This window comes from Phodopus roborovskii, unplaced genomic scaffold (assembly GCF_943737965.1).
Source record: "Phodopus roborovskii unplaced genomic scaffold, PHOROB, whole genome shotgun sequence".
Classification (NCBI taxonomy): domain Eukaryota; kingdom Metazoa; phylum Chordata; class Mammalia; order Rodentia; family Cricetidae; genus Phodopus; species Phodopus roborovskii.
Window position 1 is genome coordinate 8,844,380 of NW_026126409.1, and position 26,050 is coordinate 8,870,429.

General features: G+C 40.0%; 1 protein-coding gene across 2 annotated transcripts in view; it reads right to left on the reverse strand.

Annotated features, from left to right (window-relative positions):
• Positions 1-1,208: 1,208 nt before the first annotated feature.
• Positions 1,209-26,050, reverse strand: part of Nalf1 (NALCN channel auxiliary factor 1) — a 482,365-nt gene continuing 457,523 nt past the window's right edge. The window contains exons 2-4 of one of the 2 annotated variants that reach the window (XM_051181966.1): positions 24,529-24,700; positions 3,007-3,052; positions 1,401-1,547 (exon numbers count right to left, since the gene is read on the reverse strand). In XM_051181966.1, the coding sequence (XP_051037923.1) occupies positions 3,030-3,052; positions 24,529-24,700 (195 nt within the window). In that variant the 3' untranslated portion in view covers positions 1,401-1,547; positions 3,007-3,029. Of the gene's footprint in view, positions 1,548-3,006; positions 3,053-24,528; positions 24,701-26,050 lie in introns of both variants that reach the window. The other variant, XM_051181965.1, reaches the window with a different exon arrangement.

Genomic DNA, 26,050 nt, shown 5'->3' on the forward strand with positions numbered 1-26,050 from the left:
GCTGCCTAGAGCTTGCTGACGTGAGGACGCTTCGTACTGTAGTAAAAATGGCTGATCTGTTGATTGTTTTAAAAAGGAGTTTTCTCTGTGATATTGCAGAGCTGTATACATTTATACCTGGAAGAAATTGGAACCCTATACTGGGGCAATACTGGGATTAAATGGTAAGTATTCTGTATACTAGAATCCCTTCCACCATGATAAGGGAGGAACAGATTTCTGGATTGGTGTTCTTGGTCTCGGTTCCCATCACTTGGAGGCGAGCGCCCCGGTGTTCATGGGGGGCTGCTTTCTGGCCTTGGGCCATGGGACACTCCTGTCTGCTTGGCTAGGAAGAAAGAACTGGAGATGGGCACTGGAGCGATTCGGTTCACAGGAGCATGTTTCACTCTTTTTTTTTTTTTCCCACATAAAACCTGTGAGCTGCCTGATTCTGAGCACACTGCTGGATCATCCAGAGGAACCACTAGGCCCTGGCTCCCTCTGCTAGGGCTTGTGCAGGGCACACACCCACCATGCGAGACACAGACAGAAGCAAGCGAATGTTGTCTGCTTGGGGACAGAAGGCGAGGGCCAGCAGGGCCTGCAGGGCGTGGCGTCCATGGGTTGGAAGGAGGCTTAGGGAATTTTTTTTTTTTTTATTTTTTTTGTTTTTTTTTTTTTTTTTTTTTGTCTTTTTTGTTGGCTTTTTTATTCTTTTTTATTGTTGTTTTTTGTTTTCTGTTTTTTTGTTTTTTGTTTTTTTGCTACACCGTGAGGTTATAGCGGTCATTCCTCTATTAGAAACTGACAGGACGTAGACAGTATCTGATGGACACACAATGACTAGAAATAGATAGATAGACAGTGAAGAGACTTAAGTTCACCCACAAAGAAATCCTGCATCAACAAGTGCAGAAAATGAAATAAAGTATAATAAATGAAAACTAAACCCAAACCGAACCGAAAGCAAAAGAAAACAAAATCCCAAACGTTAAAACACAGTAACACAGTGTATAAAATGGTGTGAGAAACTGAGTCACTTGCAACCTCTTAGTCGGTAAGAAGCTGCAGCTGTGTCCATGTTGGGAATCGGGCCCATCTTGTTGAATGTTACCCACAGGTCTTGCGGGAAGTCCAAGGGTAAAGCACCCGGGTGGGTTCAGTTCCCGGGTAGCAGCAGGTGCTCATCCCGGGTGGGTCGCCAATGCTCTGTGGGCAGGGGCAGGAGCACGCAACTGCCCAGCCCTGCGCCTTGCGCACACGCTGAGGCTGTACTCAGTCCTCCCGGGTGGAGTTGTCCTCGAGCGTGGGGAGGCCGCCCAGGCCCAGCCCCGTGGAGTTCTGCGCTGCAGAGGCGGTGAGCACTGTGTGAAGTAGGATGAGGACGAGTACACACAGCTTCAGCCGGGCAGGGCACAGTCTGGTGGCAGAGGACACTGTGAGCGATGTCCTGGGGCAGGAGTCTTTCCTGTCCACGGTCCTTTTGGGTGGGGGTGCGGATTGCTCCTCGCTCCTGATGTCACAGCATTCGGGTTCATCATTGGTTAGGAAGGTTTCGTAGAGCCCTGGGGGAAGAAGAACAGGGAGGTTAGAGGCCAAGGATGCTGAGAAGGAAGTAGAGGGGGTGGGGAGATGCAGGAGACAGCCTCATCCCAGCTGCCCTTCAGCATTCAGAATTGGCCTGCCAACAGGCCGTGCTCCCAAAGTGTGGTTATGTGTGCATTGGGTTCCAGGGTGTGCTGAGTGTTGTTAAGTGTACAGAACATGCCTAGATTGACAACCAGAGTTTCTGGTTTCAGATAGACGTGGAGACCGAGTTTACTCAGCCACTGTTCAAACCCTAACAGGGATGCCGTCACTAACCTAATCCATACAGCAACACCAGCAAGCCCTGCCAGTGAAAGGGCCAATCGGTCAGATGTCAAGCCCTGGAAGCCCTGTTTGCCGAGTTTCCCTCCGTGGACCCTAAGAAAATAAGAGGGGCATCTCAGCATCTAACGGGAAGCAGGTCCCCATTTGCTACACCATGGGTGACCCCAGGAATTGATGCTTTAATAAGATGGTCTGGATCCCCTCACTCTGAAGATTTCAGCCCATGAATAATATTCCCATCTACCCTGTAACTTGCAACCAACTTCTTTGATATCTCTCTCTGATCACCCCTTTTTCTTCTAGCTGAGTCCTGCTCCTTCCTCAGGAAACACACATTGTTTGTATTTTAAAATTGATGACTTTGTACTTTGAAACTGTCAAAGTGGTGAATAAAACAAATTATTATTATATTTTCTGTTTTGTGTCTTGCTCTAGTTTGTATAATGGTGTAAATAGCTATGTAAGTATTCTGGCAGCCAATGATGTTGTTTTCATTTTATCTAGTGCTTTTTCTCATGGGCCTTAGAATGAACATCCATTTATCATCCCTGTGTTTGAAAATCTTAAAGAGAGACATGAGAGGTGTTACATGAATTAAGTGACATTTTTCATGTAAAGTGCTTGGTTCAGTGACTAACAAATACATTGATAATTTTGGCTAATGTTAGTAATAGTGATTAGCCATGGCATTTCACCACTTGCCCCCTTCATGAAATCCAAGCATCTTTCCCACCACTCTCAAGGCTTAATACCCTACAGTCTTGGGAGCACTCAATGTGAGGCAGGCTGCCTTTCCTTCTGCCTAAATATATACCCTCATCTCATTTGTTCCCTTAGGAGCAGATGTGAAGAAATTCCTCAAGAGAGAGTGAGGCCACACTGTCAGTGATTTTCTCTTCAACATGGCACTTTTCCCCTTTTGAATCACAGTTGCCCATTTTCATGTCAATTTCCACACCCAACTATCAACTTGAAAGCATGAACTGAACATTTTCACCGTTACATTCCCAACATATATCAGAATACCTAGACAAAATAAACAGTTAACGAGAACTTATTGTATAAGAAACTAAATACATCTATTCATTTAGCTACAAAGAAGCTTTTTTTTAATAGATTATGCTTCAATATGTTTATAGTGATGATGCTTACAATAGTCATTTCTTCTTAGGCATTCAAAGGTAAACTTCACCTTCGCCTAGGAAGAATATGAAAAAAAACTGAATTAATGAGATCTGCAGCTCCGACATATTTAATTGTATATTTCTTTCATATATCTCAGTGATACACCAGTCATTTATTGAAGTACGTATCAACAGCACCATACTCTACAATGAAAAGGGGTTATGAAGAGGAACACAAATGACACCCCTATGATTGTTCTACCAGAATTTAAAAAATGTTAAGAATTTAAATATTCTTTTTCACAAGGTCACAAAAATAAGAGGTTCTCCCAATTTACTCAGAAGTTGTGTTCTCATTTAATCTAAAATTGTTATAGACCAAATAATACAATTAGCATGGGCCAATAGGACCATGATTGGGACTGTCATAGCTCCTACTATCTCTCTTTCCCTCTATATCTTGAGAACATTACTGGGAGCCATAAAAGTACACATAAAAGTACAAATCATTCCACCAGGAATTTTAGAACTGGAGAAGAAAATTCCAGGAGCAAAAATTCCAAGTGCTTTCTTCTCAAGGGCAACATTGGGACCTCTTTCAAGACCCAGCACAGAATAGAGCAGTAGACTCCACGCTCTTGCTCCTATAGTTCTCTGCTTTCCTCAGAATATTTTTCTCTATGACCCAATCTTAAAATTAGCCACAGACACACAGCATTATCTACAGCACTTACCCTCTATCTGTATTTGGTAAGTACCAATCTATTCATAACTTCTATAAGACCAACTGATTCAGAGCCACACAAGAGCCTATTTTGTGTAACATGATCATGTCTGTTTCTATTCTTGCTGAAATGGCAGGATTTCCTTCATTTCTTAAGACGGAATGATATTAATGTATACATATATTCACACATGAATTCAAATATTTATCACGCACTTTCTCTCAATGCCTTAGCTGGACATTTGCACAGTTGTTTCTTGGCCACTGTGAATAGTAATTCAGTTGTTGTAGGAGTGTGATGTCACCTTAGCTAACAGAAGAACTGTATCATTTCTAAATACTTACTCTTAGGGACTGGGGTTGTGTTTGTATCATAGGACACATGGTCAGCATGTGTGTAGCTTTGAGTTTGAGCCCTAACAACTATCCCTTAAAGAACCTAAGCCTTACTATGTGGTCATTTTAGATATTATCTCAGCACAAGGAGGCCGGATATCTGTATGACATCTTTAAATGTGAGGTTATCCTCCATTATCTCTGACATCTACAATTTGAGATATTTGTATCTAGATAGAAAGTTCAATTTTTGAATAGTTTAAAAGGCTTTAAAATAATTGTTGAAAGTTGTGACTGTAAAAGCTTAGAAAATAGTATAATGATAAACAATGTGAAATAAATAAAATCTGACTTCACCACCACCACCATCACTATTATATCATCCCCATCATCATATCATCCCAATCACCACATCATCATCAACATCACATCCACATCATCATATCATCACATCATCATCACCATCACATCATCACCATCACATCATCACCATCACATCATCACCATCATCATCATAGTTGTCATCATCATCATCACAACATCATTACCATCACCATCATCACATCATCATCATCAACATCACATCATCATTGCATCTTCATCATCATCACATGATCATCATTACATGATCATCATCGTCATCACATCATCATCATCATTATCATCATCACATGATCATTCATTATAAAGGGGAAAAGACACTACTGACTGAACAGTCTACATTTTTATCAAGGTAGGTACATACACAGGCTGAATATAATTTGTAGATTTCATATATAAAACATTTAAATGAGATTTATTCTTTAAATTTTTCTTCTGCAATTGATTTGCTAGTGTTTATTCCATATTTTGCATGTTTATTATAAGTAGGAGTACACAGAGTATGTCTGATATATGTAGTTTTGAGAGCATCAAGTTACACGTATTTATGCTATCATTGTAGTGAATGTCTGCAGGGAAACAGCTTTTTCCTGATAGAGATATTGCACAGGTGGGCCTACAGCAGGTGGCACGTTCACGGTGTGAAGCCACTCTACATCCCTGCACAGGTGGTGGTGGAGTGGTAGAGTCCCACCCCATTTACAGAGCATGTTGAGAGGCTGCCCATCTCCAGTGGATGGTTCAATATCCAAGCCTACAGGTATGGCTATCTGAACCCACTGGGTTTACAAAAACAACACACAAAGTTGTCAGAGAGTAAGGGCAAAGGCAGTTGGGGTGGATTTAATCAAATTATGTCAAATCAAAATACATTATATTCAAGCAGGAAATTCTCCAGCAATAAAAAAAATTAAAAAGGAAATGAAAAAGCTAATATGGCAGACTTTCTAAACTTCATAATATTAATTTCTTAAGGTCGTTATATTTCTATTTTATTTTATGATTACTGGTGTGTTTTGGTTATTTGGATAGTTCATATTTAAAAATGGCTCATGTAGAAAGTTTTATATTTATAGATTTCAAACTTTGTTAATGTGCTATTTCTGTTTTTCTGTCTTGTCCTTGGTGAGACTTGAAGTGTTTCCCTAATTTGTGTTGTATTATTAAAGATGCACTATCACCCTTATAATTTGTTACTTTTTGATAATGCATTAATTTCTATATTTGTGTTATTTTAATTTGATATATTTAAAAAATACATGTCATTCAATAAAAATTTATTTGTACTAAGTACAGTTGTTTTTCCTAATAAAAAGTCTGGTCTTCACAAATATGTTTGGCATATTTCTTGCTACTTACCACTTTTTCAAGTGTTAGCATTCTAGTCATGGGTTAGCATCTGTTTAGGTAAAATCTTGTCTGGTCATACTACTATCATCCGAGCAATGTGTAACTTATAGATGCTTCTGATTAGCTTTCTCTATACATTTTATTCATGCATATGCATTTATAAATATTGTGGTGTGTTGATTCTTTATTTTTTTTCCCGTTTCGTCAGCAGGTACAAAAATTCATCAACATTTATGTTTCCTGGGATATTTATTACTAACCAAGAAGATTGGTGCTGTCATGGTATAATTATGTCACCTTTGTTGAGGTTTTTGCCTTATGATTCTTACTGTTGCTTTGGGTATACTTTGTTTACTATGAATATTTCTTCTATAACACTTAGCATACCTGCTTTGGTGTCTTGTTTTAATGTTTTATACTCTCTTTGTATTTTCCTTTGTATTGTGTTTTATAAAAACTGAAGAAGTTTGATCCCTCTCTACTTGCCAGATCTGAAGAGTTCTGCTCTGTTCTCATCATCATGCAAAATGATTTCTGAGCATTTTAATATCTTATTCATCATTCTCTTTCCCATCATTTACTGTGTGAGCATAATTTTTTCATAATTTTTGAAATCCATGCTGTAATAATTTTATTAGACCCTTATCTTCACTTGTTGAATTCAAGAGACCAGCAATGAGTGAGTTGACAAGGATTCCTCTTATATTGAGACATTACATGACCATATAGAACACACTGGCCTGGATGCCAGGGTTCTCCTGCCTCTGCCTGCCTGATGGGATCACAGATGAGTGTGACTACACTAAACTGGAATTTCAGTTTCTTTGATTAATGCTTACGTGTTTCAAATCTATTTAGTTCCAATTATTAACATGTTCATGAGCACTCTTTGGGTGATTTCAATGGCATTCACACATCATTTACATGCCATAACTTCTGTTTTGTTCTTCACTTAGAGATGACCAGGCTAGAATAAACTTCAGCAGTGGTATTGCAGGCATGCATGACTCCCTCCACGAGGTCTCCTGGCAGACAGCTCTACGCTTTTCTGTGATTTTCACATTGAATCCCCTAAACTACCTGGACTACAGCTCTGCCCTTTGCTTTTGCACACTATCTTTAAAAGTCTCAGTTTTAACAATCATCCACTTTTCAGGCTTTGTTATGTCTATGAAGGTGACACGTTTTTTACATTTTTACTTTAGATTCAATAGAATTTAGAGGCAGATGGGGGGGGGTGAAATATTGGCTGCAGCTTATTAGTTTGAGCCAGGAGTCACACTAACATTTAATGCACTGACTTTTTTTTGACCATTATGAAAATCTTAACAGTGTTTCACAAAATAGCTTTGAAAATTGGTATTTTGAGGTCAATAACTCCTTCATTTCATGTTTATTACTCTACATGAATGTCAGCAGCTTCTTTTAAATTGCCCAAGTATTTAAATTGCATGTTTTCCTTACAAAAAGTAAACATTAAAATCTATAGAAAAATTTGCTAGTTTCAAGCAGTTATTTTATATTTGAGAAAGTGAAACAGCATAACATGTCTCATTTTAACTGCATTGACCATCTGAAAAAATAATTATCAGATTTTGTATGTTTAAATGTTTATAATTTTTAAACATATCTTTACAAGCAAGGTCGAATTTTAGTAAAGTTATACATTGAAAGTGGCATTTTCAGCGGAGGTACAAAAGGCAGGTGCTACTCATAACAAAATGGCACCTTCAATGTGGCTAATAAGAACTTCCACTTAAAACTTAACTAAAGCTTAAGAAAGGGTTTTAGAAACAAAAGAACAAAGACAAGCAAGGCTTCTTGGTAACATTGCTTTTCTCAGTTAGGCTCTGTTTCACTAGAGAGAAGCAGAGACTTGCACAGCTCTTTTAAGGGAGGTTTTCTGACTCAGCTTAGCAGCAAAAAACGAAAGGCTTTTACAGAGCTCTGCACAACTTAATGGTGTGTATGAGAGCTGGCAATGGCAGTGACCACATCTCCAAGCCAGCAACATGCTGCTGTATGGCAGAGTAGACCAAGGCAGTGAGAACAGCTCTCAGTTCTGGTGGTAAAAGTACCTGACATCTTTGATAGACCTCGGCTAATACAGTTATGCCTTTCATTTTAGCAATGTTGTTGTTTACCAGATAAAAGACTGGTGGCCAGAAAAAGATAAAGATTTACAATAAAGACAGATTTAGATTAAGAAAAACCTCTAAAGGTTTACAGTCTGTTTTAAAATATATATAGGCTTGAAAAAGAAAAAGAAACAGGATAAAATGGTTTAAAAAAGAATAATAAAAAACCAGAGAGTAGCTGGGTGTGGTGGCACACACTTTTAATTCCAGCACTCAGGAGACAGAGACAAGCAGATCCCTGTGATTTCAAAGTAAACCTGGTATACAGAGTTAATTCTGGACAGATAAAAGTTACACAGAGAAACCCTGTGTCAAAAAGTGAGAAAAATAGAAGTAGAAGAAAGAGAGTAATAAAAAAAGCCATGTAAAGATGGAAAGCACAGATAGAATCTGGATACTGTATGGTATTATATTGCCTTTGTATCATTTGACTGCTGAGGAAATAGCAGCAACTGTTAAAAGAAATGCTGCTGGATTATTCTAATTTATATATTTTAAAAATGCTATGACTTCAAAATTTAAATCTAAGGACTTGGAAAAAGGATTTCTATTTTTGTTTCCACAGAAAATAAAAAGCTATGGATTCCTTCCAGACTAACATGGTTTGATCAAGCAAGACCACCTGAAGCAGTGTCCCTGGGACAAGGCACCTCACAACCACTACAGCCAGGATTTCTATGTCTTCTTAGGATCCCCAAGACAGCGCCCCTACCAGCAGGAAGCAGTTTGGAAAGAACGATGCCCAAATTCCCAATATTGTCTATAAATGTTTGACTTCATTTAAATGGACTTGGTTTTACATGGCTAATAACCACAACCAATCTCTTTTTAAAGATAAAAAGGAGATTATGTTATAAAAATGTATACTTTGTTTTGGAATGGATTTTCATTTATTGATACAATGTAAGGTCAATATTATGATATGCATATTTCTCCTCTTGTTTAGGCATTGTGTTTATATACCTCATTTAAAAATGTAATGTATAATTTAGTACAGATTATAGATAGTTACCTATAATAGTCAAAATTTATAGTTAGGTGAGTTAGGTTGTTTTAGATATACAGAGATGTATTTGAGATAAATAGGTATTCTTCAACCTTTCAAAGACCTACAGAATATGGCATTTAAAATGGGTTAGGGTTTTTCTTAACAGTGAGGCACAACTGCTTCTGGCAACACCACCTTTGTCAGAAAGGAAAATGGACCTTGAAGAAACACATTATGGAGTTTTCTTTCAATATGACAAAACTAGCCATTTGAGCAAAATACTGCTCTTGTCCGGACTGTTTGACTCCATGCTGTATAAACTGGTCAGGCAGGACCCACAGGAAAGTGACTGCTGATTCAAAATGGACATTGCTACAGAGTTCCTGCTTCGTGGAAGAGTCTGCCAGGCAGTCTATAGGACACAGAAAAAGTGACTGACAAACTGCTAATACAGGTGGGCAGTTTAAAGTTTCCTGCTTTGCTGAGGAGTCTGCCAGACACACTATAGCCTATAGGCTGAAGGTGGAACATTACAGAAGAACTTTTGGTGACTGATCAGGCAGTGAGTTGTCTCTGTCATTTCTAGAGTTTATATATTATCCTTCTGTGGTCTTTGATGGAGTTGAAGACAGATAGTTATGGTTATAGTTTTCCTTAATTAAGATTAAAGGTAAGTTGCATATAAGACTTTAGACTCACAAAGATAGGATAACTGATAGAATATTTTCTTTAAATCTTACTAAATGTTAATGGACTAAATATTGTTAACCGTGATTCTTATTTGATAACTGTTGTGTGATATATTTTGCAATGCAAACTTTAAAACCTCTCTTTTTATTTTAGACAGAAAACAGGAGATGATGGGAGATGTCATTCTGGTTTCTCTTAGTGGTTAATGAATAAAGCACTGTTGGCCAATGGGAAAGCAAGATAGGCGGGACTAGGAGACAAGGAGGATTCTGGAAGTAGTAGGGGGAGATTCAACATGGAGGATGGAGAGAGTAGAATGCTTGGGCCTCTCTCTAGTAAGATGAGACCACATGGGAATACTTAGGTCAATAGAAATGGGTTAATATTTAAGACAGAGCTAGCCAATAAGAAATGATAGTAACAGACTAATGGAATTATATCTAATATAGCATCTTTGTGTATTATTTAGGGCTGGTGTTGCTCTGGGACCAGAATGGCAGGAATACCTTATTCTTAACAGTGTATCAGCCCCATAATGCCAAAAAAGGCATTATCACCTCACCCATCTAATTTAACAGCATTAGTTTTCCACCAATTGACAACGTGAAGAGTGCTTGCTACCATTCCCTTCTACCTTAGATTCTAAGCACATATCAAGGTAAAATTGTCCACAACAGGGAAGTTACTATTTCTCTACTGAGAGAAGGAACTAAGGCAAGCTTTGATAGTTGAATTCCTTGAGTCAGAAAATCCCTGGGTGGAGCCTGCTAGTAAGGAAATGTAAGCATAGCCAGCTTTTTTGAATGTACAGCCACCCCACCCATGGATTTTACCAGCCACAGGTGGAAATATTAGAAAACTACTTCATCTACATTGAAAGGTTACACACCTTTCCCCAATATCACTCCCCAAAACAACACAGTGTGAGAACTCTTTATACCCAGCCCTTATATCACATTAAGCATGATAACTTCTTGGGGGTGATTTCAGTTAAAGGGCATAGAATAAGCATAGGATACACAGAAAGGTTTCACCCTCAAGCTCCACACAAAGCTTGAACAGCCAGAGATTTTGGTGGGAGTTCTGGACCTATAACTGTATGGAGTGAGACTGAACTTTTCTCAAGTAAGGTTCCACAGGGACTGGAGAGCCCAGTATCACAGGACATTAGAACACAGATTGCTTCTATACTGTAAATGGTACCCAATGAAATTAAAATCAAAGATCCACACTAGAAACCCAGGAGTGTTATACAGAGAATTTACTCATTCATTAAGATCATAGCTAAGTTGAAAAATAAATGATGCATTGGAAACAATGCCTTGAAACTGAGCAGAGAATTTTATCAGGTTTTCTAGCATTTTACCAGAACAAAGATGGTATGCAGCTAGAGAGGTACAGTGTAAACACAAACCAATGAGTGCTGGTAAATATCACATTTCACTTTATTTTTCTCAGGGCCCGCACACCAATGCTTTTTAATTGTGAAAAACACATCTGAGAAAATGGAAAAATAAAATGAAAACCAAAACAAAACTCTTGGACTCTCTCCAAATACATCATTCATTTCTTCACCCCACCCATAATGATTTCTTTGTGGGCTACCCCAAGACTGCTTGATGATACAGGATTGTTGTGCACGGGAAAACCACAGTTTCCTGGAAAAGTGAGCATTTATACTAAACCTTGGAGTCACATGGGTCACCTGGAATGGCTCCTGTCCTTCCCTACTTGGTTATGTGCCCCTCTACTCCTTGACCAGAGGACCCTAGCATAGACTGGAGATTCTTGCAGATGCTTTCTTCTCTGGCTCTCTTGCTCTTCACACATTCCAGGGGGACTGGAAGACCTTGGATTTGTCTGAGAATGTTCCTGTGTCTTCATGCTGAGAGTTCTGGACCCTGAGGTGGGGATTCACATTGTCCATTATTCAAAAGCACCACAAGGCAAGAAGCAAACATTCCTTGCTGAGAGTGTTGCATTCTCTTTCTATTTATTCTCTTTCGTTTTCTCTGGGAAATGGCATGGAGCACATACTGTAAATCAGTTTGGCCCACAATGCTTTTTAAACTGGAATTTCCCCATAACTAGGACGCTGTGGAGGAAATATTCTTGGAAACAGGAAACTGTACAAATAATTCTGCATCTGGTGCTTCTCAAATAGTGAGTTGTGATGGAAGAGACAGTTTTGCTAATGCTCCTACACATCCCTGTTTTTACTGCACAGGCAACATTTCCTGCCTTGTTTTTCTTTGAAAGAAAACCAGATACTCTGTGTAATCACAGAACACACCCAAACGTCCTCCAGGTCTGCACACACTCAGCTACACATTGACACAGTCATTGTTCCATGACATTGAAATACATTGTAAATAGGCTTGGGTTTCAGATACTTGCTTTATTGAGTAAGAGGAATTATTTTCATGGCATATTTCAGTTTTTGAAATGTTAAATGTTTAAATAAACAGTTGAGATTCTGGGAAACCAATACTACAACTTAAGTTGGCTGGACCCTAACTTGGAAAAAAAAAATCTCACTAGTAGTCTATTAAAATAAAATGCATTATAGTAGCTTATAGGCCAGCCTCCCCTGCCAAAAAAATCAATGTCAATTTGTCAGTTCTATTTGTGGCTAATGTTATAGCACAATAACAGGGCACCAGCATAGCATCCGTAAAGTCCTGGGTTTAATCCCTGTACCACCAAAAAACAATAACAAAAATAGAGTCAATATATAATTTAACCCAAACAACTACAAAACCAACGACAAACTCTAGAATAATTAGCTATCTTTTTTTAAGATTTAAGATTTGAACCAAATTGATATCTAGTAGTGTTTTTCTCACTAATTTATTTACACACACACACATACATATATATGCGTGTGTGTGAGTGTTTTGCTGTTTGTACATCTATGAGATCATGTGTGTTCCTGGAGCCCTCCTAAGCCAGGAGAAGATATGGGTTCTCTCCTTATATGGAGTTATAGACATGATTGTGAGCCACCATATGGGTGCTAGGAATTGAACTCAGGTACTCTGGAAGAGTAGCCAGTGTTCTTAACTGAGGAGCCATCCCTCATCCCTCTGGTAGTTTTAACACGTATTGTGGTGTTTTCAGATGAAAACACAACAAAAAGGTATAGTGATTTCCCTAGAGGAGTAAAAAAAAAATAATAATAATAACCTGTGGAATTGGGTATTTGCAAGGGGCAGGGAGGGTTTGCTGGGATGGAGGGCCAATTTCCTGGAAAAGGATCTTACTCATGCATCCTTCCCTGGAAACTAAAGTTGCTACTTGAGTCACATATTCTTCATTGAGGTACTGGGGATATTTATTTCAGATCTGGCAGGCTAGTAACCACATGTACCATCTCAGCTGGAATATTAGTTTTAATTTTCTTAGCTACAGAGCCAGGAAGAGTAATGGCATCAACGATGCACCGTAGCCATAGGCATCTTGCATCACCTCCCTGTTTTGTGTCCAGTTACTTCCTTTAAGACCTTATCTAGGAGAATTACTAAAGACACAAGCATCTGCAGAGATTTAGCACAAAGGAGTTGGAAAATGTGTCAATGTTCTTTTCTTTCTCCATCATGATATGCATGTATGTGGAGACACACAGAGAAAGAGGGAGAGGGAGGGGGAGGGGAGGGGGGAGAAGGAAAGAGAGAGAGAGAGAGAGAGAGAGGATTCTGCTGACTCCTGGATGTGGGCCCAGAAGCCCACCTGCATATTCTTTGATTTTTACCCAGGGAAGGTCTTTGTTAAGCTTCTGTGTTGTGGAATGTTCTTTTCACACACTGTGAAAATGTGTCACTGGGATTGTTTTAATAAAAAGCTGAACAGTCAATAGCTAGGCAGGATTTGCAGGGCAGAGAGAATGCTGGGAAGAAGGCAGAGTTGCCAGAGGACACAGAACAAGCAGCCAGGGCATTATAAAGTAAAGGTAACGAGCCATGTAAAAGAACATGGATTGCAAGATATGGGTGAATTTAAGTTATAAGGGCTTGTTAGAAAGAAGCCTAAGCTATCGGCTGAGGTTTCATAATTAAAAATGAGTCTCTATGTCATTATTGGGGAGCTGATGGTCCCGACAAAAAGCCTGACTACACTTCTGAGCTACAAGGCCATGCAATAATAGTCTTGTGATATTCTAATACTAGGCATTTTTATCAAATTTTTATTGAATATGTGAAAATCCAAGAGAAAAGATGCAAGGTATACTTCAAAACTAGAAAAAGAAATATCATGATGGAGAAAGAAAAGAACATTGACACATTTGTTTTACAGATTGCTTCCAACCACAGCAAGCATTACATTATCAAAGCAGGAAGATAGCTCATGACCCTCTGGAGTCAAACCAGTAGCTAATTCAAAGGATGTCAGGTGCTCAAGGTTATAAAACCATGTTCCCTTAGAAACAAAGGCACCTAAGAACAGAGAATGACTGCCAAGCCAACAAAGCTCAAGACCTGTGAAGTCTGCAGCTGGCTTTCTTATGAATTTGTAAAAAGCAAGTTAATTTCTACTTTTCAGTTTTCTTGTTTGCTGAATTTAATGCTTGTGCTATCATGGTGGACTAAAAAGTCAAAAAAGCCACCGAGCCCAGTTCCTTCAAGGCAGACATTTCTTTTCTTGCAGTATTACCCTCAGTGAGCCCATCCCATCCAAGACACCCTGATTCCCTAGGGTATAGGCAACCAATGGCAAACCCACCTGTTGGAGCTGGGCAGTTAGTTACTCTGGCCTGTCAGTTCTGAAACTCGTAATTACTCTCATTATGGGGTCACTCTTGCTTCTGTTTGTGTTAATTGATGAAGCTCATTATTTTAGATGTGATTCCTTCATGGATAGAACTTTTTCTATTTTCAGGATAATTGGAATGGACAGAAGTAGAAATTACCCCCTTGGTAAGCATTAGGGATGAGGGTCTGAGGGATGGGGGAGGGTCTCTATAGCTAGAGTCCTTGCTTTTAAAATCCTAGAGCAGAGTAGGGTGTCAGGTGGGAGGTTATGTCTTCTCTATATGACAGAAAGTGACATCCAAGAAATTCTAACAATATGGCCTCCTGAACAAGACCTGAACCCTGACAACACCAATTGACAAGCCAACAAGGATGGGAAAATCTTACAAGGCCCCACCCCTAGACGAAGAGCTACAGTAAATGAATGGAGTCTGATAAAGACAGGACCAGTCTTATCCAGGGATGAATATCCCAGTAGGTTGTCCAATCCTAGATGGTCATCGCTAAATGTACACATAAGCAATACTGAATGGACTCCGCAGCGTGCACGCACACACACACACACACACACACACACACACACACACACACACCACAAATCTCTCTTTGTGTGTATGTATACACATAACAAAATAATAATTTAAGGGTGGTAGAAGCACAGAGGAGTAGAGGGAGGGATATAAATGATATAAACACAATATTATACATAAATTTCTGAAAAAATTAAAATGCATGGAAATAGTAGTAGAATGAATTTAGGGAAAGTGAAATAAAAATAATACATCCCACAAACCTGTTAATTCCTATCAAACTATAATTCCTATCAAAACCACAGGAGAAGCCTATGAAATCAGTCTAAAAATGACAATAAAAACATTTCCAAATGGAACACAAATATTCTAGAGATTAAGGAACAGGTGGTTTTCCCATGGTGTCCCACACTCATGCATATAGAGAGCTCTCATCAGACTTAGTGGACATTCAAGGAAAAGAAAGAGGAGGAGAAAGAGGAGACATACAGATAGGGGAGGAGGGCAATTCTGGGTGAACTTGAAGGGAAGATAAGGAGATGGATACAGCCCTATTTCATTGCACATGCATCAAATTCTCAAGAAATAATAAGCTGAAGCATCATGGTAAGTATATATGTGGGTAGATTTTCTTCTGTTTTTCTTTCTGCCCTTTGTCCTTCCCGAAACACATTGTTTCTTATAGCATTTTTGGTTCCAGGAGACCCTAGCAGACTGCTCCAAGTGTCTGGGTTGTTTGAAGCATGTTCACTACTGTCTCATCTCCCAGCCACTGGGACTCAGGGCTAAAATATTCTGATGACTGATGAGTGGGGCTCTGGATACCACACACATATAGCACTCTGCAGATTTACTGTGGTGCTAAATTCCATCAAAAAGATGTTCATGAAATTTCAGAGATCACTTTATTATCCAGCTTAAAGAGATCTTCTGTAATGTCCATGCCTTGTGTTCAGCAATTTTCACTAATGTCTCTGCCCCAGGATCCAGATACCAATTGCTTCTATAATTGCATTGTTGCTCCCTGCCCTCTAATCTGGGAGAAATTTTTAAGCCTGCATTTTTTCTCATGTAAAGGGTAGAATTTATTTCAGTCTTGCAAGCTATTACTCACTGTACTTATCAGTGGAGGCTGCTATGATGCTCACTGTAGTTACAGAAGCTTCCCCATCTTGTGGCCTGGAGAACAGGAGATTGGTATGTCTCATCTGAGACTGGAGTGTAAGAGAGAGTGTTATCAGATAATTCCTGGAGGTCTTGGGTCTTTGGTCTTGTCATGTCACAGGTTATCTTCTCCATAAGTCATCTTCACCCTGTATTCCCACTGTGTGCCCCCCATCAATTTCCCTTCTTTCAAATACATAAGTTCTGAACAGTATCTGCTAAGACTACACACTGACATTCTAATTTCTAGTGCCTCAAAGTAATGACTGCCTGTGGAGATGGCTTTCTCTTGTGATAGTGAGTTACCCTGAGGCTGTCTCATCTATACTGAACTCACAACTTTTCCTGTATTTGATTTTATAAGATTCTTCTTAGCTCAGGGGACAAACACACACATATGCACACTATACAACACACACACACACACACACACACACACAAAAGTTTTTTTTGTCATGCTGAAATTATAACTCATGGTCTAAGATTTAAAGCTAATTTAAAACAAAAATTTCCTACTTTATTTACTTAGATTCAAATTTACTTTATTTACTTAAATTGCAAAATTAGCAATTTAAACTACATGCACATATGAGTGGTATATTAGAAAGTTATAAATATATTAGTTATATGTTGCTATATTATGATGGTTATATTTTATATGAGAGCTATAATACATAGAACAATGTCAGTTAGAGTCACAGTCATATTTAGTGACACACATGGGAAGTTTTGCCTGTCTTCTGATGATAGGGATGAGTGTGTGTGTGTGTGTGTGTGTGTGTCTGTCCAAAAATTCTCGCTCTCCATCTGGCTGATGGAGCTAGCCATCTGACCACAAGCTTTTCCAGGAACTGAGAGCTAGACAGGCTCTAGACAGGCTCTAGACAGGCTTGGTGTTTATTTACCCTAAAGAGAGATAAGGAGGGGAGGAATAAAGAAAGGAAGAGAGCGAGAGGGAGAAAGAAAGAAGGTCATGTTGCAAAATACTCATAGCATCCATTTTTTGATGTGATGTGTGGTGTGAGGAGTCAGGGAGTGTTTTTACCAATGATGTCAACCTGCAAGGAAGATGTAGGAACCATGGGTTTCCAGTTCTGTGCACTCCCTCTGCTCTATCACACAAGAGAGACATTTTTCCTGAGCTACTTCCATTTATGACATGGACGCTGCACCAATAGCTGTGAAGTATGGAATTATTTTTTGCTTTTGCAATCACAGACTTGGAATAGCAAAGATCTTTAAACTTTTTCCATTTGCAATCCCTTTTCACTATGGTCATTTTAAACATTATTAGCATTACTGATAATAAATCATAAAGGAATTTGTTTTATGATTCTTTTTTGGTAAATACTGAAGTTTGCTATTGATAAGAGATGAAAGCCAGGAGGTACCCTGAGATGGGTGTGCGTATTTATTTTTGCATAAAGAACTGAATCTTGGGTGAATATTTCATACTGCAGGATCCAGCATCTTCAACATTTTCCCGAGCTGATCAATATTTTGATTCAATAGTTGTCATGCTGAAAATGTCACTTTGCATAAATCTTTAGTACCAAGTTACAGGGCCATGTTTCAGACTAATTTAGAAACTGATGGAAATTCTGTCCTAAAACAAAAATTCTTTTGGTAATTTTTGTGAAACTGAAGCCAATAACTCAAACATTATTCTAAAGCAAGACAACCCTAATATACATAAACTAGAGATTGGTATGTTGAGAAATAATGGCAGAAAGTAAAGTCTTTCTTTTCTGTAACTAAGCCATTATGGCCCCATAAGATCAGAAAACTACCTACAATAAAACCACTAAAATTCATAGCATCTGACAGACTGTAATGTGAGCCTGGGTTTTGGCAGCTTTTATTGATGCTACACAGTGGAGAGTGTACACCTACTGTGTGTTCATTGAAGTTACAACACAACTCTGGCAAGACATGACAGAAATACCAAGAATTCCTTTTACACTTGCTTTTGAATTATTTGGGGGTGATTGAAGTCAGAACCCTTTTTACTGTTGCTGATTTTTCATGACCCTGAATTGGGCAATACTTTCCATAGTTAAGAAGAAGCGACGGGTGGCCAGACTTGTTCTGATGATGGTTGAATGTATAACTGTGGGGGATAACATCAGTGGTCAAGCACGTTTGGTTTGCGGCAGCTTCAGAGTGGGGGTTGGTTCTTCACAAAGATATCTCAAGTGCAGATGAAACAGGCAGATGGACCGAGGAACATAGTCCTCTTACTCCGATAACCCTGGCTTTGCTATGTTTTCTTATCTAACCTGAAATTCTACATATTCAACAGACCAGCCTGACAGAGCTAGTTTCTTCTAGAGTCCCCTCAGGAGTGCACACAAATTCCAGAAACAGAGAATGTGAGTTCCCTGCCAGGTTCAAGGACAGTTGAGGTCTGATGTCAGGGAAGCCTCCTAAAGGAAATCAACAAGTGTTCTCCAACATTTCCCTGCATTGCTCTGGTCACAGCTTTGATGACCTGGAACCCTGTGATTCAGCTTGGACTCCTCTTGGGACTAGCTCAACTCTAGTCCCTACCAGCATTGTTCCAGGCTCAAATTTCTCAACTCTCCTGTTCTGTGCCTTTAATTTCCTCTCTTAGATCATGCAAGCTGTAGGATACAAAACAGAAGGCTCAGTGGAGGCGTGTCAGAATTTTCCCAAAGCTGTGGAGAGCAGCAGGCTTGTGGAGGGTAGCACACTGCCACCTACAAATCTGGAGCGATGTTGAGTGTGCCCACAAGCTCTTCTCTATGAGCACACAGGATGCACCTTAGTCTATGTTCTCTGCTCTTCACAGACAAGTGGGAAATTCCCATTCTCCACTGCAGTTCAGCCATCTCCTTGCATCTATCAGACTGGACTGGGGGTGTGTGTCTGTCTGAGGGGAAATTCTTCTGTCTGAGTACTCACTCATTCCATGGGCTTAGTGACATTCACTCACTATACAAAGAAGGGAGCCTTACAGCAGGCATGCATTCCATAGCTTCTGGAAGAATCTCAACATCCAAAGTTTTGTTCACTATGGTGTGAGCCTTGCCTAAGGCAGACATTTGAAGGCAGAAGACAAAAGCAATTGGAAGTAGGAAGGATCTAGACAAGTTGTTGGGCACCAGGTTGTACAGAAAAGAGTTAGAACAACCACACGGTGTCTTACATTTCAAACATTTAATTTTGTGGCCTGTTATTTTTCCTCCATACTTTATATCTTATATCTTTAAATTTGTCTTTTGACTTCAAGGTTCATAATCTTAGTAAGTTGTAAGTTTTGTTTTGTTTTTGCTTGATATATCCCTCCACCCCAGAACAGAATTTGGAAAAATATTTGAGTATACGTACATACAGTATAAATGTAGAAATAGAAAGCGGCTGAGACATTGACACTAAACATACAAAGCATATTTCTCTACTACAATACTGTAATGAGAACACGTTTTTAAAGATTTAAAGATTCCTTTGTGATCTTTGTGTGTGAAAGTGTGAGAGAATTGGCTTGGCTTTTTCTATGTGCAGGAAGGTTTCAGGTGCCCTGCAGTAGCGCTTACCTGCCGCGAGGCTGCGCCATCCACCACCTCAGCTAATCCACCTGGCAGGGAAGGAACAAAAGCATCCTACAGTGTTTTCCCTAGAGGCAGAAACATAACCCTATCCTTGTCACAGCTAAAAGAATGGGATGCAGAATTTACACGGAATTCTCAAAATATGTTTTATCTTCATTGTCAGTAACCCCCAACGGACCAACTTCTACTTTTGTTCTTGCGAATTTGGAGCGGCAAATGACATCAGGCCCACTTTATCCATCAATCAAAGAATAATTTCCCATGTTTGTTACCATAGCACCCACAGCTGTGGCACTCTGCTGTTTCTGTCTCCTGAATCTCAGCTCCCTATTACCGGTAAGCAGTCAAGGATCGCTCTGGGAGCCTTGGACCCGGTGCGGGAGGGCACAGAGGGAAACACCATAATCACTACAGTGGAGGCTGGGTGGTGAGACCTTGGTTTCCACCCCTGCTCTTCAGATGGAAACCCTCCGTGTTGTAACACAGCAGCCTGTGACGGGGGCCTGCAGCAGAAAACACCTCGGGTAGCTGTGACTCAACCACCCCAGCACTGACTGACAGTCTGCCCTGACAACACCCCGGAACTCCTCCCTAATTACTTCTCAAGCATTCCTCCCATCATGTCAGTTCTGTTATTCAATGGAAAAACCAAGAGGCAAGAGGCATCTCAGTTCATCGCCACCATTATTTGTTTTTGTTTTTGTTTTTTCTATCCCAAAGCAGAATTAAACACAGGCAGAAGCCTTTGTGTGGTCTAGATCCGTGGCCAGAACGTTGGTGCACAGCACTCAGAGGTGGACAATTTGACATAATAGAAGGGCATGCTCGGCTCTTTATTAAGTCTCTGACTTGATTAGAGTCAGGTTATTCTGTTGATCATTAGAGCATTACATCTGATAGTGAAAGTTCAAGAAATCGCTAAGTTTTGTAAGAACCACCAAAAAAAATGAATAAATAAAAATAAAAAAATAAAAAGATGCACAAGTGACAGGCAGGGAGGCAGCCGCTCAAGTGACCTGCATGAGGGCTGGGGATGAGATTCAGGTGTCTTAGCATGTTCCAGGCTTTGTGTTTGATTCCCAGGGCTTTGTCAAGCAAGCATAGTGTTGAACCAGCCATTTCATTACTTTGGGAGATAGAGGCAGAAGGATTAGGTGGTCAAGGTTACCCTCAGTTCCATAAGGAGCTCAAAGCTAGCCTGGGCTACAGAAGACAATACCTCAAAAACATAAGCAAAAGAAGCAATGTGGTGAAATGTTGAATTGAATTCTAAATCAATTCAACTATAACTTTGACTTCATAGTTGTTTTGAGAAAATCTGTGTTTTGAAACTACCAGAATTTTACCAGCTCCACACCTGCCTGAGATGTACCATTTGTGGCTAAAGGAGTCAGAAGTAATCACTCATGTCTTGGGGAAATGAAGGCTCCCACAGAAGTCTGGATGACCACACCCCTGGACAGAACTGGCTCCTCTGAAGCACCTGGCAAGGGCCATACGTAGTTAGTTCTCAGTGTTGTGGAGGAGTTCTCTACCCTCATATAAACCGCAAAAACAAACAAACAAACAACAACAAAAAAACCCACTTTCATTAAATTTGTCGAACTTGAAGAGATGCTATTAGTATCCTTTCCCCCCTCTTGTTTTTTTTTCCTTTCAGTTTTACATTATTTGAGAATTTTACCAATATATTCTGATCACATCAACTCCCTCCACCAGCTCCTCCTAAATATTTCTTCTCCCTATCCACCCAGCTTTGCCTCCCCCTTTAAAATAAACTAATCAATTTCAATTTCTGCTGCTCATAGATTCTTCGGTGCCTGACTTTCCACTGGAGTATGGTCAGCTAATCAGGGACACACTCTAAAGAAAACTGGCTCAACCACTGCCACCAGTTCCTCAGCCACGGGCAAGACTTTGTGCTCCCCTCCCCTGCTCCACACACTCTGGTTTTGCTTGGTTTGAGCATACATGGTTTTTGTGCACATTGTGACAAATCTGAGTTAATATGTACAATTTCCATTCTATGAGCCCAGACACTCCCGAGTCATATACCAACTGACTCTTAAAATCTGTCTGCCTCTTCTGCAATAATCCCTGAGCCCTGGAAAGAGGAGATGTGATGCAGATGTCGTATCTAGTCTCTTATTTTCTGTACCTGGACTGGTTGTAGGTATCTGCGTTATTCACCATTGTCTGCAAACAGAAGTTTAGCTGCTGAGGACTGAGATGCACTAGTTCTTGGCTACATGGATAATTCATTTGGATTCACTCGGACACATGTCTACCTATCAGAGTGATAGTACTAGGTTCTCCCTAGGGTCTAGACTCAGGTTCTTATCTTAACAAGAGTGCCAGGTTTGAGCATCATTTTGTGAACAGACCTTGGAGCAGTGGTGGTCAACCTTCCTCATGCCATGACCCCTGAATGTAGTCCCTCATGCTGTGATGGCCTCAAATCATAACTTTGTTTTTGTTGCTACTTCATAACTGTGATTTTGCTACTGTTTTGAATCATAATATATTGTGAACCACTGCCTTAGATTCTTTGAAAACTGATCCAGGGATTACAGCTTTTGGTGCCCACTGTGGAAATAACCTGAGTTGCCACTTTTGTTTTCATAAGCTAGAATGAAAGAACAGCAGTTCTGACTTAGATGGTGGAGCTTTATTTCCCCCAATGCCCTGTCCCACCCTCAGAAAAGAGCATGATTCTTCCTGGTGTGTGTATGAGTTCACACTTTCAGAGTGGTGAGCTGTAAAAACTAAATGTAGTGTTCTGAGCTCAGTAACTGCAAGGGTCACAGAACCTACAGAAAGCAAACAGCAGAGAGGCCTCCCAGTGCTCAACACCAGGCAACTCTGAAGGCCTCCAGAGAGCTGGGTTTATCTTCTGGGCCAGTGACAGATTTCTCCTTTTGTCATCTTACCTTAGGGATGTTGCTGCAGCTACAGACCAACAGATTTTATAAAACTCCAAACAACTAAAAATGCAAGCTGTACACCAGACTTTTTGGCACAGAAGATAGCTGGATCTGCTTTTGCATCCCAATTGTCCGAAATTGTCCAGAGAAAACAACTCAACAAACACAGACAGAGGCCAGGAGATGAACCTCAAACCTTCCTTGGGGCTTTTGTCTTCATGAGTCCCTGGTGGGACCCACTGAGCAGCCCAGAGAGGACTGCACACTATGAGGGAAGGAACTAAGACATTCAAAGAAGTCCAGATTCCTTGAGTGTCCCTTGGACAGAATTTTAGAATGTAGGCTATCAATTTTTATGGTAATTTATGGAAAATTCTGTGGGAAAGCCAATATAAGTTAAAGCCTATTTCTGGTGATTCCCCCTCCCAACCCTACCAGAAAACAAGATATTCTTTCTTTGATAATTCCTTCCCTCTTTCCTCCCTTCTTTTGTTTGCTGCCTTTTCTCTCTGTCTGTCCCTTCTCACCCTTCTTTCTCTCCACCATTCTTAATTCCTCCCTCTTCTCTGCCTTTTCCCCCTCTTCATCCTCCTCATCCTCCCTCTACCTCCTTCTCTCTTCTTGTTTATTATTGCCAAGCCTGTATATCTTCCATATCTGCATCATTTTAGCAAGTGTAATGTCCGGGCTGTGGACAGTTACCATGGTTCATCAGTGAAAAGCTAGGTTGTGTGATGGGATAAGTACCCTTCTGCCAGCCAGGGCAGGCTTTAGGGGCACTGATTGTATCTTGGTGGTTAGTTACCCTGAACAGTGGTGACTTGGAAACCATCTGATATGCTGTCACAATGAGCATTTCAACTTGTCATTGTTTATTTTATTATATTTACTTTATTTTGTATATATTAGTATTTTCCCTTCATGTACATTTGTGTATTATATGCATGCCTGATCCTGCAGGGGTCTGAAGGGGCATTGGATCCCCTGGCACTGGAGTTACAGATGGCTGTGAACTACCATGTGGGTGCTGGGAACCAACTCCATGTCCTCTGCAAGAACAAGTGCTCTTAACCTCTGAGCCTTCTTTCTGGACCTTACTTTTTTAAAAATTATACTTGTTTATTGTTAAATTAATCTTGTGTATGTGCCTGCATGCATGAGGTCAGAGGACAATTTGAAGGGGTGTATTCTCTCCTAACATCTGGGCCCCAGAGTCTGAATTTCAGGTAGTTAGAACCAGAAGCAGATATCTTCACTCACATAGCAGCCATCTTTCTCTTCCTTCCACTGTTGAATAGAATGATTGTAAGCCCACTATACACAGAAAACTTTCTAGTTTCCCCAGACTTATTTTTTATTCTTATGTTAAACATGCTATGCATCAAGTCAAATAGTTTAAAAAATTGGGTCTTCCTCCTCATCTAAGAGGATATAAAGAACTCTGTGAGCATAGTACTCTAGTAAGGGTGTGGTTCTCACTGACAAGCTGTTTCGGAACGAGACTGCTCTTAACTTTAACTTTGTATTCCATGGCTGCCTAAACTACATAACGCTTCTGGGTTTATGGAGACAGGTGCTGGTGTTGGCATCCTGCCTGGTCTGAGGTTTTTTTGGTTTTATTTTCAAAAGAAGTAGAGCTATATAGTGTCATAAATATAGAAATCACCTGGGGGCTCTTATGCACTAATGTATACATGCATGACTTAGACATTTCTTTTTGTTCTCGATACCAATTAGGATAAGGTGTCAAAATTCATCACAAACACACAGGAGCCCTAATAACAACCCCCACCCTGCAGTTATCAGTGTGGGGACATCCACAGAGAGCCACAGTTGGTTGTAGATGTGTGGTGGAGGTGTTAATTCTTGTCTAAGTCAGTTAGGAATGCTTTTCCGTGCTTCCAGAAGAGAGACTGTGTAAAAAGTACCTTTGTGAAGACTACAGCTTATGTGAGCAAAGGAAGCAACAAACAAATGGAGCCGCAAGGTCCCTGCCCTGCCATACCTGTGCAGATGAAGCTGGAGAGGCCTCCGTAGATGACTTCGTCATTGTCGGGCAATATGAACGGACACCTGGTCTGCACCTCCAAACAATATTGCTTGCATGGAATTGTCTTTCTGCAGTTAAACTGTGTGACTTCAAAGTACTGGGAGCAGAGCCAGGCTTTGTAGACAATCTGAAAAGCAAGGGGAGACTCGTCAGTTTCACACAGGTCAGGAGAGAGCTTGGAGAGAGTGTGGTTGACAATACTGGCAGCTTAAAATGCAAAGAACGCCATTATGAGAATCTGAAGTGAGAGCTAATGGTGTTGGGCGCTGTCCTATACGAACGAAAAATATTTAATTTGAAGCACTCTTGAGAAACAGTGGATTTGAGCAGAAGCTAACGTTTTCAGGACCCAGTTTGTAGGAAAAGAACGCCACGACCCAGTAGGTCACTCACTGCAGTGTGCAGAGAAATACAGTTGCTTACCCAGCTTTCCCACGTCTCATACCTCGGTTGGACACTAGATGGCACTAAGCCCTTTGCAAGGACGACCCGGAGGGGAAGGGTGCACAAACATGTGGGCTGGTTACAGCCTGCTTTCTCCACAGGAAAACAAAAACAAAACCAAACAAAACATGGGTATTTGCATTTGTGACCCATACCAAAGGCACCAAACCCTCACCCAAAGCAGAAACACCAGCATAGATCAGATGTAATGTGTTCCATTTGGTTAGGAGACAGAGGGGGTCCCTTTACCAGAGTCTGACCTTTCACTCACAGTGATCTATGTTTGCTAAGTGTTTATGAAATCTGCTAACATGTGGACCTCATGATCTTTCTGCGTGGTGGCTACTCGGGAAAGTACACATTGAAATTTCATTTTTTTTTCTTGCATGAAATAAGGTAAGTCTAAATTTAAATGAAGCAGCATAGATCTGTGAAATTCTGTTCCTTTCCAGTTTTTCAGCAACAGTGGGTGGTTCTATGTGTTTCCAGGAGTAAATAATATTATTTAGGTCAAGTTTTGTCCATTGCAGTCTACCTTGAGAAATGGATGGCTTAGCATTAAATGTACATTAATCCAACATGAAACAGGATAAAAAGGACAGCATTTAACAAATTTATGTATTTTTTCTAAGCAAGCAACATTTTTTAAAGCTCTGATTCTCAGCATATATTTAGAATATGTAAACTGGTCACATTATTTTTTTCCTTAAGAATAATAGGTATGCAAATGAGGGAAAATTTTCATAATTTGAGGCTCAAATCTATAGATTTCCCAGCTTTTATTCTGAGTGGTTATGCTGTGCTTAATTGGAAGAAGTTTTCAAGATGTATGAAGCTGTTACAGGGTTTTCAGATGACTGGAAACAATCTAACTTGGGTCATTCACCAACGTCTATTTAGTTTCATAAAAGTGAAGTTTTGTCCTTTAAAGGAAAGGTTTCTAAAGGAGGGGAAAATGAATGTGAAATTCATGCATAATTATGGATAGTTGAAGTAACTTTTATTCACAAGCTCATCACTGGTGTGCTTCCAC